At 44.4% G+C, this 12,917-nt stretch overlaps 1 protein-coding gene across 10 annotated transcripts in view; it reads right to left on the reverse strand.

The window, feature by feature from the left end:
- Positions 1–1,062: 1,062 nt before the first annotated feature.
- POMGNT2 (protein O-linked mannose N-acetylglucosaminyltransferase 2 (beta 1,4-)) overlaps positions 1,063–12,917 on the reverse strand; it is a 40,682-nt gene continuing 28,827 nt past the window's right edge. For 4 of the 10 annotated variants that reach the window (XM_010562391.1, XM_010562387.1, XM_010562389.1 and 1 more), the window contains 2 exons: positions 6,812–6,961; positions 1,063–3,363 (listed from right to left, as the gene is read on the reverse strand). In XM_010562391.1, the coding sequence (XP_010560693.1) occupies positions 1,535–3,271 (1,737 nt within the window). In that variant the 5' untranslated portion in view covers positions 3,272–3,363; positions 6,812–6,961 and the 3' untranslated portion in view covers positions 1,063–1,534. Of the gene's footprint in view, positions 3,364–6,811; positions 7,003–9,891; positions 10,080–11,600; positions 11,817–11,870; positions 11,941–12,917 lie in introns of those variants that run through there. The other 6 variants (XM_010562395.1, XM_010562392.1, XM_010562390.1 and 3 more) reach the window with 5 other exon arrangements.

Raw genomic sequence — 12,917 nt, forward strand, 5'->3', positions numbered from 1 at the left:
TTTTCAAGCCTCCTGTTTCTTGCCTGATTTGTACAGCAATGCTTTTCTCCCCCTCTCTCTAGAACTCATGTTATAATCCTGCCTTGAGATGCTCATCTATCAGCCCATCACTCAGAAAGCAAGCTATTTATCCTACTGTTCAAACATCCATTCAGACCTCAGGAGGATGGTGGGGATCGGGGAGGGAGAGAATACACTTTTCCTGTTGCGTTAATGCTGGTTATAAACTACGGAGGATGCTAACATCTATCAGGGAAACATCTCACGCTCCTGCCCCTTTTTTCCTTTCTTCCCCAAGAGCTGTACTTTTGACACAGAGCTGTTTTTTAAAGATGGCACCATTTAGGGTCTCCACCTAAAGGAGAACTGTGCAGGATCAGGTCCTAAGTAGTCAGTGTGTTACCCCAGCAATGAAGCCAGATTCTGATCTCGGGGAAAATGAGTGTAAGTCTAGAATAAACTACTCCCCTCACTGGAGCAACAGAGGTGTGAGTGCCATCAGCCCGACCCCTGCCATGCACTCTGTCCAGCCCAATGCCACGGCACCCGCCTACCTGTCCCCTGCCTGACTCTGCTTCCTCCCACCAACATCCAGGAAGACCTGTGCCCAGAAAGCTTCCCTTTGCAACCACCTGCCTATCACTTAGCAAAGCACATACCTGTTAGCAGCTATTACCAACAGATTATTCTGATGCAACACCAAAAAAAGGATTTTCTTGAGTCGATTGCTGTAAGTGCAATCTCTCCCCCAGCACCTCTTCCAAAACACCCCCCTTCCTTTCCCACAGACCTGTACGTAACTCACAAAATGAAAACATCTTAAAACACAGTACATTATTTTATCCACTCCATCCTTTCTATCTCCTACCTGCTACTCCAGCCTTTTGCTATTGAGGTGCAGTAAAATCTGATTTTAAACATGAAGCTGACACTGTATGCTTATTCTCTTCAGCCAAAATATGAAAAATAAAAAGCTAGCCATATAAACATTTTATCACAGCAATAGATAAATCTGTCACAATAACGATTCTGACATATAATAATAAGCAAAAAAAGATCGAGGAGGTTTACAGCAGTTTAATGAAGGCTCTCGTACCAAATCTTGAACTCAAAGTTACAGTCAGAGTTATTGAAAAAAATAACTTACAATGAAAAGCTGATGAGAATTGCCCACCTAGCCATGGAATTAACTGCAGTTTAACGCTGTGCTTAAATACTCACCACACAATAGAAACAAATTTTAATCACGATCAAGGTACACACAATTCACTTCCATTCTGTTTTCAATTACATGTATTCAGAATGTAATCTAACCTCTGGAAGTTACTCTGAAGAACACAGAGGTTTGTTTTTTTTTTAAACACTCACTGGAAATAAATACCATTTAAAGAATACACATGGAGTGCAGTAAAATGGACACTTAGGCACTGGTACAGTCTAGTCCTCTTCAGCCCTCTACAAACTACAAGACAAGAAGTTTTAAACCACAGATGGAGTGGAGAGCAGAGCAGAGCTGTACAGGTAGCGCAACAGGTTATGTACTACACAAGAGCACATCTGCAAAAGGTCCCAGGAGATTTTTGTTGAAGATGCAGCGTATCCACACCAGGTATATCGTGAAGGGCTTAATGTTTTCTGAGAAGGTGTGATTCTGATGGGACAATATATAAGGCATGTAAGTGTTTTCTCCTTGCTCTTGTATCCACACTTCATATTTCACTTCTCTGACCTTGAGATACTTCAGGTTCCAGGGGATCTGCCAGGACACAGCAAGTTTAGCTTCGCTCGTGCCCTGGACAGAGGCTTGACACTTGGCATCCCTCACTTTGCCAGGGTAGAGGCTGCCAGACCACTTCTGCTTCTTGGGTCCGGGCTTAGACTTCACAGTCTGCCTGATCACATGGATGAGAGAAGGGATGTTCACCTTTGTGTCCTGGTAGGCACGGAACAGCCACTCAGGGTTGCGGCAGCAGAGGTGCCGCGGCACCTCTGTGCTCTTAATGATGCGCTCTTGCTCAGTTTTGTCCAGATGAGCAATCCCACCCTGATCCCAAGGTCTGTCCGGGTAGGTAATGGTGTCTTCCCTGTCAGTGTTCTGCCAGGCAATGTACTGCAGGTCCATGCCAGGAAGGGTTGCCAGGGTTTTGTAAGGGGTATAGTGTTCAGGGTTGATAGCATAAGGAAAGAGCTCCACCACTGTGGCACCTCTTGGCAGGAAGAGAGACATGACTAATTGGGCCCCATGCATGCTGACCAGCATGGATGCATTGCTGATCAACCGGACGATGTCAGAAAATGAATGCTCCTCCAGAGAGACGGTAATGGTTTTCATCTGAAACTCCTGAGCGAGAGCCAGGATTAGTTCTGCCTCATTTAGGATAAGTCTGTTGATTGTTCGACTGAACACTACGATGTACTCCTCACTGGAGCTTTCCTCCAAGCTGACGTTCAGCTTCTGCATCATAAATTTGGTGAACTGTCTGATCTCATTACCAGAAACCAAGATGTTAGCCTTTGGTCCTTGTGGCTGGACAAATCCGTACTGGTACCAGGTGGTGATTTTGGACAGTCCCACATACGATTTGGTGAAGCAGAGGAGCCTGCCCAGGGTTTTAAGCTGCTCCCTGAGGAGTGGCTGCTTGTTACTCAGTAACTTGTAGAGGTCAAAGTGAACACCTTCACTCCACCCTTCCATGAAGAAGAGCCGTGCCTCCAGATCTAAATCAGAGAACTGCTGCATGGTGTAATAAATGGGGAGGAGGTCGTCATGAAAGACGTGCATCAGGTTGTCTGGGTTGAACCTGTTAGCAATCAGTGCCACATCAGGCACGAAGACTGGCTTTGGCATAAATTTCAGTGCAGCAGCTGGCAGCTCCACAAAGTTGAAGTACTGGGTGTTGTGATCTTCCACCGAGGAGAGGTCGAGCAGAGCTGGCTGGAACCTCCGGGAGCCCAGGTTGGGCAGCATGACCGAGGAGTTGCTGTGAAAGTAGACAAACTCCTCAGCCTCAGTAGAGTAGCAGAGGGACTCAAAGCGGCAGATGCGGTCGGTGTGCATCCTGCCGGTGCACACCATCCTGGTACCGTCCTCCACCAGTGCCTGGAGAGCTGCATGGTAGTCAATCTGAACCTGAGAGAGTTCCTGAGACTGACGCGTGAGGACCAACTCCTCTTCGACCATGAAGACATGCTCTCGCAGTTTGATGTATTTCCACAGCACAGCAGCGAGGACAGACACGAGCAGGGCATTAAACACAGCTGCTATGTTCATTCTGTAGTTAGATCCTAGCAAGATGACAGGTGGGGAATGCAATAGAGAAGGAACACATCATTAACACTCCTTGACATGGTGAGGGCAAAGACCTGTGGAAAATAAAACAAGAAAGGAACCATTTAAACATCAGGTTTACAGCTCCACCATAAATCACATTTTATGGACTATTCAAGAGAGTTTAGGCTTTTTTCAGTAATTTTTCTCCCCTTTCAGGGAATGAGGGAAAAGAAGAAAAGAGTGCCAAAGCACTACCCAAAACTGTAAAAAAAATAAAGCAAACAGAACTGGGAGCTGTTCTACAGAAAGGCTTCCTCTCTCGTTTTCGTTTCTGCCCTTTTGGAGAAGTAAGAGATTGAGGATGAGCTCTATGAAGCTTTGTCAGAAAAATGGTATGTTCCCTGGGACTTTGGCTCACTTTGCTTTTTGCAGACCACTCCAACAGTGAGAGGAAAGAGAGCACTGCAATCACGGGGCCACTCGCACAGCGCTTGGGACACCTTGCTCCTTCTTTTGATCTGCCGTAGGCCTTTTGCATGGCTGCGAGTACCCAACTCTGCCTCTCGCCTTTACTGTGCAGGTAACAATACTACAAGGAGTATTGCCAAGTATAGATTTTGCTACACTCCTTTCCAATATGAAATGTGAACTGGTGAACATAACATTCAATTTAATTTTATTCCGGGGGTTGGGAGAGGACTTGCAGGTCCAGGGACTGCCCTGTAGTCTCTCAGTTGTTTCTTTGGCTGCAATCCAGGATCAAAGGCTAGAAGCTGCCATTGTCTTCCAAAAGAAACATTGGCATGGGAGAGAGGAGAGCTCCGCTCTTTATGTGAGGAACTGATGTTTCATTAAAGCAATCAAACCTTCATTAGTGAGAGTCTGACTTGCACCAGCACAGCCAACCCTTATACAAATGAGAAGGTAATACATTTGAAGTGTTTCCAGTGTTGGTGTTTTCCCAGCCCAACCTGAGAATCTTTTCTGTGCTGCTCCAAGGCCTCCCTGTTTCTTTTTCTGTTATGGGAGAAATACTGCCACTGTTTTCTTTCTATGTAGAAACACTACTGGCTTATATCAGAGTATCGATTCTATTTTCAACTGTGAACTTCAACTGAGATATTGATTCACCTACAGTATTTATGGGCTCCAATTTTCATTATGCATCAAGGTTCACTGCTAGTCAGTCAGTAAATAATCGCAGCCCTGACTCATGGGGAACTTTAGGAAGGGAAGTTTCTGATTGGTATATACCTGATTAGACTGTTTCTAGGTGCAGTTTTTAAAGGTAGCAATTTAAACTCCCTTTGACGTAAGTTTGCAGGGAGGGAAAAAAAAGCAATGTCTCAAGCACATGCTCCAACATCCCAAGCAATAGTCCCTTAGCATTTTAACCCAGAGATGCTTGTTCTTATATGGCAGAGTGGAAGAAGACAGCAAGGCATATTTAGGACCAATGCAAGCACCTCCTCTACCGCCAAGGCAATTCTTTTGAAAAAGAGATATTGCAGCCTGAAAGCTTGACCCTGCAATCTGGTTCATGCAGCTTAGAATTGAATGGAGAATCATTCATGGAATTCAATTAAATTAGAAGGGATCCCTACAGCTTGTGAGGTCCCAACAGCCTGTGGGATCCCTGTCTTAGGAAGAACTGAAGGTACGTGAGAAACTGAATAATGCCAAAGAAATGACTGCTAGCTGTAAGCCACACAGATTCAAGAGGTGGTCTCTGGGGATCTGAGCAACAAATTCATATAAATTTTGGAGCAGCTCTAGCTACTCAAATGAAACAGAAATGAAGTCCACCTCCTTTGGCAAGTGGTCTGAAAAACTGCCTCATTTAGCAACTCCCTAAAAGCAAGCAGCAAATTAAAAAGGTGTTGGCTTTGATTTCAACCATGGAAAAGGAAATGGGAAGGGACCCAGAATGGTCATCTAATTACTAGGGATCAGCTCTCCCTAAACTACTCCCAAAAGATGCTTATCTATCTCATTCTTAATACTCATTCATCTCTTCAGCCAGTCTCTTGCAATAAAGGCATGAAGGACTGTGATAAAACTCTTTCCTAACACTCAGCCTTTGTTTCCACCACAGCAATTTAAACCTGGTCTTGTTGCAGGTGCCACAAATATCCTACACAGACAAATGATGGCTGTCGCATCACCTCTCAATCTTTACTTGATGACTGCTGCTCCTGATGGCTTTGCAACTCTCAACCATGGCTGTTCGATGGACAGCCTTGAATGGAAACCTACTGGGTACAGTGGTATAACACTCAGGCTCTGCTAATGCAACCAAACCAGTTTTCAGGAAAATAAATTTTTGATGGGGATGGATCTTAAGTTATTTTGTTGGTACCAGACTTCCAAAGCTCCATTCTACTTCTTCACTATCTTTGAAAGATGTCTAAGGATATCATCCAACTTTCCATGTAACTTCTCCACTACAGACCTCTCAGCTTGCGAGCACAGCTTTAAATGACTTCAGCAGCATCACCAAGGAGAGGACCGAGCCCAAGCAGCTATGTGCAAAGCCTGCTAGTCAGTATGTGAAGGAGACCTTTAACAATCAAGTCCTCTGCTACAAGCACACACTTCAAATGAAGGCCAGTCTGTGGGCATTGTGAAAGTTTACTGCTGGTCAGAAGAACAAAGCACCTACAAGTTCAGCAGAGTCAATGAACATTGCAAGAACTTGGCAGAGGGGAAAAACCACATGGCCTCTTTATTATTCCAGTATGGCGGGGAGAGTGTCTACGTGTGGGTGTTTCAAAGGCATTAGAAGCCAGCAGTCCCTAAAAACACCACCAATACCACCTGCCTTTCACAAGCATCTCAGTGGTGGAGAGCTCCGCCGACCATTACAAACCCCTTGAGCCGAACAGGCCTCCTTAGAAACAGCCTGTTCTAATGTTTCACCCCTGACTGATTTGTTCTCTCCCCTCCAGCCCCGAGGGAAGGGCATAAGAGGCACTTCAGAGATGCAGCCTGATGGATGCAGCCAATGTTCAGAGGTTAGCAATTTTCATTTCAGACTCTGCTACAGCAATACCCACTAAATGGCTACAGATGAACAACTCAGCTTTCTAATAAAAATCACCTGCAAGGCCCTCCTCCATCTCTTCCCTCACTGCAGCTCTTTCACTTCCCTGCACTTAGCTGAAGTGAGTGCACGTGCTTTAGCCAACCAGGTGTCAGGAACGAATGTTAAAAGCTAGCAATGCTGAAGGAATCCATTCCTGTTCCTCACTGCCAGTTCATAAATCCTGGTTCATGCTGCTTGGCTGAAAGCTGCTTTTGATGGAAGTGAACAAGAGGATGTGGACAGGAAGAGGTGTCGCAGGCAGAACTGAAAGGAGAATTTCACAGGTACTCAGAGAACTATCTTCTTTGCCTGTTTTCCCACATTTTATCATCCACCTTTTTTTTAATCTGACACTTTCAGTGAACACAGACCTTAGAGAACAAAAATCTTCGGTCCTTCAGAGAGTGACAGAACATAAATAGTAACAAACCATCCTGCTGTTTGCTTTTACATACCCAGGAGGGGCTGCACCAAGGGGGTAAAGGCAAGCAATCACTCTCCATGTCTCCTGGTTCCTCAGTCCCCCAAGCTGAGATCAGTCATTAAGTCTTGGCAGCAGCAGTAGTCCTGGGATGGGAAACTTTCCCAGGAGGCAACAGGTAACTCTGAAACAGGTGAAAGCATTTAATCTTCCACCTGAAAAAAGCTGCTTCACAGTAAATGAAACTTTCATTACTAAATGTCCCTCACTAAATGGGTCTAGAGCTGCCACTCCCCTCCCACAGCGTCATAGGAGAACATCTTAAGAACTGAAAAGCACTTGCAGAAGTAGCAGGCCAGACACACTGCTACCTTCCTTAAGAGCAGAGTCCTCTGTGCTCTTTCTTTCTACATATAGGTCAGCATCTGGCTGTTCACACCCCCAGTTGCTCACAGACTTATGTCCTCGCCATCCATACCACACTCACCCACCCTCTCACTTCCCAGTGACACTAGGATAATGACTGCTTTGCTCCACATGAGCAATGCGTCCCAGTTGCCAAGGAAATTGCATGGACTGACTTTTTTTACTCTCTGCTTTGAAATGCTAAAGCACCATCCTTCAGCAACAGAAGATGCGACAGCTGATAGACTAGAGCCTGGCCAGAAGAGACATGCAAGTAAAAGCAGCACTGAGCTTCTCACTGCTAAGCTGGCCGAGGTCAACGATACCCCATAAGAGGGGATGGGATACGCCCTTGAAGATTCCTGACAGGAGTGGGCTGCAGGGGAGGAGCTGGAGTGAGAGAGGGAGACAGAAGCAGCAGATTTCCCTAGCAGGGATGCTGACAGGGCAGCGGGGCAGCTGACTTACAGTGCCACAGAGTCAAAGATAGGAAGCTCAACAAACACCCTGGCATAGGGGCAGCTCAAGACTTTGCAATGGAAATAAAAGCATATCCTGAGGTTTGCAGCTCACCCTCAATGGATGCCGCTCCAGAGGCTAAGAGCCTGTGGGAGGGACTCTATTTTTGGTCAGCTCATCTTTGCTCTTTTTCCAAGAGATCACAGGCATGAAGAGCTTACCCCATTCTCTTCCTCCAGTCCCCCCTCACTTAGCAAAAGGGTCACAGCTTCATCCTCTCAGCCCAGCTACTACTGGTTCTCTAACTAGCGCTGAGCAGGTAAAGCCTTCAGGAGCATGCATCTGGCACCTCTGGCAGAGACCTCGAGCACCTTGCAGGTCCGTAGTACTCCCATGGAAGTTTGGACACAGTGGCACCTTCTGCCTGTTAGCTGCCACTCATCTGATGTTTTAAACATCCTCAGGAAGTGGGAAAGCAACAGGAAGCATAGATGGAGACACTGTTCTTCACTTTTTAACATGTCAAGGAGATCAGAGTGGGTGGGATGGGAGAGATGAATTTCTACTAATAGGCAGTTAGCATAAAGGACTGTTTGGATTCATTTAAGAGACGAGTTCTGTTGTTCTTTTTTTAATTGTGAAGCTAGGGTAGGATGAATCACTACTTTAAAGCTATTAATATGATGGACAGTGTTTTAAATCTCTTATCCATTTTAAAAGTTACAATCTAGGTAGGAAATTGGGAGAAAAGCTACAAAGCCCACACAATAAAAAGCAAACAAAAAGAAAAAGACACAAACATACACTATTAAAACCCCCAAAGGAAAAAACCAAGAGCTTCATTAGGGAGAACAAGGGTCACCAGGATGAACAGCATGTCTAAAGGGGGACCACCTAGTCCTGCAGCTATTAACAAAATGACAAGTTCTGGTTTTGTCTACTTAGGCCTTGCCAAGCTTTTGTTACCAACTGCCCAAGCACTTCCCAAGCCAATGCTCAGTTTTCTAGAGCTACAACAGGCTAAAAAACCTCACAAAATGGAAAAAAAGCATGAAGGACACACATTTCCAGACAGCATCACCACTCTGTGCACAGAGAGAAATGCCTCTACATGGAGGCCAACTTGGGTTTGGCCCAGTTGACCAGCTCCCGTGCAGGGCCTGCCAGTCGTGGCAGCAGTGTCCAAGCAGAACCGTCTCCACAGTTCCCAGAAATGTGGTGCAACTGGAAGTGGTCTGGGGCTGCTCCTGCCACAGGAAAGGGAAAGAGTTGGGGTAGAGCCCCATGGGCAGGAAACGGTCAGGGGACCCTGACCCTTCTTGTTACAGCAACATAGTGGGAGGCGTGGGAGCAGATATTCCCCCCTCAGGGACATTTTCCCCATTATCACTCCCTACCCCTGGCTCCATCTCTTGCTAGACAGGCTTTCCAGGACCAGTACAGGAAAAGAAAAGCGTACAAACATGGCATTTCACACTCCCCCTGCAAAATGTCTTCTGTTCTTTCTCCCATCTCTGATGCAAGAGGCTTAGCTAAGGATGCAGTATATGTAATACATGCAGTTTTAAATACCTACTTCATTCATGCTCAAAGCAGAAGTTGCTAGAAGGCAACTTTCCTGATTGGAAGGATGGGGAGTTAGGATTCGGCAGCCAAGAATTCGCTTTTATTCCCATCTCTGTCACAGATTCCCACAGAACTACAAGCAAGTCAATCCCAACAACCCAAAAGGCTGTTATCTTATTCACTGTATTTATTTAATGAGATACATAGATCTTTCACAGTACATATGACATTAAAGAAAGGATGGTACACTGAATGATTGATATACTGGAACATTTTCTCTGTAAAAAGCAGCCAAGTGTAGAAGTGCTGACTTTTTAAACAGGGAAAGAGCAGATTCTTGAAGGGAGCAAACCCAGCAGTTAAAGATATAAATATCATTAGTGAAGCCTGATACAAAGAGGGGATACAAAAAATAAGAACACCCTAACTCTGTAGTTTCAAGTAAAATTTTAAAAATAGAACTTTATTCAGAAAAAATAAAATAAAAATATAACTATATTTAAAAAAAAAAGTCTCACAGAAACCTTAGGTATCTATACAGAGTTGTGATCAAAATTAGGTTTATCTTCAGTTTTTATGGTTTAGCATAAGTGAGGAATAGAAAGCAAAACTGTAAATCTTTCTATACAAGACTGCAACCAAGGAGACTGAGGCTCTGTGCAACGGTCCCTACTGCAAACATACCATCAGTATGAACAGGAGAATATTGGTGGCTACTGGACACCTTCCAGTTGTGCTTATGAATAGAAAGTCTAAGTTTTCTTCCATTTAATTTCAGAGTCTGTGAGAGGTGGGACAGGAAGAGATCCAACCTGACTTTCACGTTGACTAGCAGCCATTGATTTAGTATTTGTTGATACTGCTGACTTGATCTACAAAAGAACAGGTTAAAAAAAAAAATTCCAACACTAAGCAGTCAATGCGTATAAGCAAGCCACAAAACTGAGCTAAAAGTATGAAACTAAAAACAATACTTCTTGGGCTTTTAAGGTCCACATTTCCAAGATCTCTTCTCTATCCAGAATGATATGGAGTATGAAATCCTTTACTCAAACAAAAACTAATCCTGATCTCCAGAAAATTCCCCTAAATAAGATGCACTTCTGATAAACAAGCTTGAGGTGGGAGATGTAAGAAAAATGAGTTGAAAAAGGAAAAAAAAAAAAAAAAAAAGAGTATTTCACTCAACCCTCAAGTCTTCACCTTCTGACAGTCACAAGCCTAAACATGAAAACCCAAGGTACTCAAAATATTCATGGCTAGACAGAGGGGGAAGCTTAACAGACAGAGTTCATTCCAGCCATTCTTTGTTCACCTGAGTATCCCATCGAAACTTATCAGGTTATATTGGCATTAACAGCACTGTCATACGAGTAAAAAACCTCCTTTCGCCTGGTCTCTTCCTTTTAGTGTGTAAGCAAGATACCTTTGTCAGAAACAAAAATGTGTCAGAGAGCAGCAGGTTTATCTTACTTCAGTGATCTACCTAAAGCAAAGACCGAGTGGGGGTGGCTGAAGGGAAAATTTACTAATGCTGCAAAAGTGAATTTAAAAGAATATAATGCGAAATCCCAAAGTACTGAACAAGATGAGCTTCAGCCACTCCAACTGTGCCTTTGGGCTTTAGCTGCCATTTGTTATTCTCTGTATTTTATCTATCCTTTATTTCTCTGTTCTCCAACGGGAAGAGTACCTGTGTTATTTGGATACTGGGACTCGTGCTTAGCAGCATTTACAGCCCAAGCTCTCCCTGCTTCCCATCAGCATGGTGCCTAAGACTGCTCCTGTGTGCTGCAAATTCTAAGCAGAAGCTGAAATTGTTCGGAGCACAGTGCAGCCAATAAGAACAGTGAAAATCCTTGGTTACCACTAGCTCTACATTAGCATGTTTTAGGGGAGGGTGAAAAAAAAAAAAAGTAATCCCAAATCAGCACCTGTTCAGTAAGAAATACATTTCTGAAAACCTACAGAATTTAGTCCAGATCAAAGATGTTTTCCCCATGAGACTTTTGTTTAAAAAGGATAAAGCAAACCACCAGTCAAAGAAAGAGGGACTACAAAGACCTGGGATTACAAATGAACTACTGACCTCCTTCCCACACATGTACAGCCATAGAGGAGCGATTCATTGTGAAGTTGCGGGGTGGGGTGGGGTGAGCAAGAAGATAACATCAAAAACCATGCTAATCCCCCCTCCCCTGAAAGTACACTGCAGCCAGGAGTGCCAACAAAACTGAATTCAGAGCCCTACGTCTATGTGATCAGCACAGCAAACAGAGCACAGTTACAATAACACCCAGCAAAGAAACATAGTAATTCAGAGCATCTGCAACCTCTTTAGTCTTGGAAGTGCTATCACTGGTAGATTAGTGTTTCAGCACATGCATGCATACCTGGTGTTGTTAAATAACAGGAAATGCTATCCGGTGCCTCTCTTTCACAGAAGAAAGGAAAAAAAAGACACCTTAAAGCTACAGTTTGCAGGGGAACGAACACTCTCCAGTCCTCTTCTTTCCCCACCACCATAAAGAAAAAGAAAAAATCGTATCTAACAGCTCTCAGCACAGTAACCCATGCACCATCTGCAGACTAAACTACCTTTCTCCCCCAGGTCTGAGCATGCTCTGTCTGTCGGCAGTGTCCTATCGCTCCAGCTGGCTCACCTCAATTTGTTAGCCTCCCAGAGGTCAGCCTTGCATGCAGGATGATTTGCTGCAGTATTCCTGCAAATCCCCAACGGGCGGCCACACTGAAATAAACACCATCGTGCTGTTTCACAAAGCTGAGCATGTCTTGGGAGACAGGCGGTAAACTGGTTTGGGGGGGGCGACACATTTTAGAAATCCTGCTTTTGAGTATCATTGCTACTGCCACTACTACTCTGAACATTTCACACAAAAGAACAAAACAATAGGAGAGAAAGGAAAAAAATGCCCCTTGCTGGAGGACATGAAAGCCATTCGGCATGCTTTCTAGCAATTCCCTTGGCACCAGGGAAGCAATTTCCCAGCTGTGATGGTCAGCAAATGGCTTAGTATTGAACAAGGCTGTGAGTGCCCTCCTTCAGTGATCTGGGGAACAGTATTTTCAAAATGAAGTTATCTTTTACTGTGAAAATAAGTAATTCCTAAATACAAAGGCACAAAAAGGAGCCAGGAGCTTATAAGAGAGTCTCTTCCTGCATACAAGCTGAAAGCTGTTTTATACCAACCTTCTCAGCAGAGCTTGAACCTGTGGGGACTGAGCAGCTTCTTGAAGATGACAAACCAGGCGGTACTGGCTGGGAACTTTGCAAGTCCTAATCCTGCAACTGGATCTACATGTGGGATCAGAAGAGCAGCCCAGTTCTGCCGACGGCACTCACCAAAAGGCTTATGGCAGGGCAGGAAGTCACACCACTGAAAACAGTTATTAGGAGTGAGATCCCAGCCCTATAATAACTTATTTGTAGATAGATCACAAGCAAACATATAATGCTTACTGCAAATGTGTTGTCTGTATATTTGCAGGATTCATATTGTTGATTATCTGGGAGGCTTTTTCCCTTTAAGTCAGACTTAACAGGTGAAATAAGAATGATGAAAAAGAGGAAATGTTCTCTAACACCCACACGTACACACATGGCTATACATTTAGAATAGACTATTTCAGTTGGAAGGGACCTACAATGACCATCTAGTCCAACTGTCACACAGATACTCTCAGATGAA

This window comes from Haliaeetus leucocephalus, unplaced genomic scaffold, assembly GCF_000737465.1.
Source record: "Haliaeetus leucocephalus isolate CR32 unplaced genomic scaffold, Haliaeetus_leucocephalus-4.0 Scaffold159, whole genome shotgun sequence".
NCBI classification, from domain to species: domain Eukaryota; kingdom Metazoa; phylum Chordata; class Aves; order Accipitriformes; family Accipitridae; genus Haliaeetus; species Haliaeetus leucocephalus.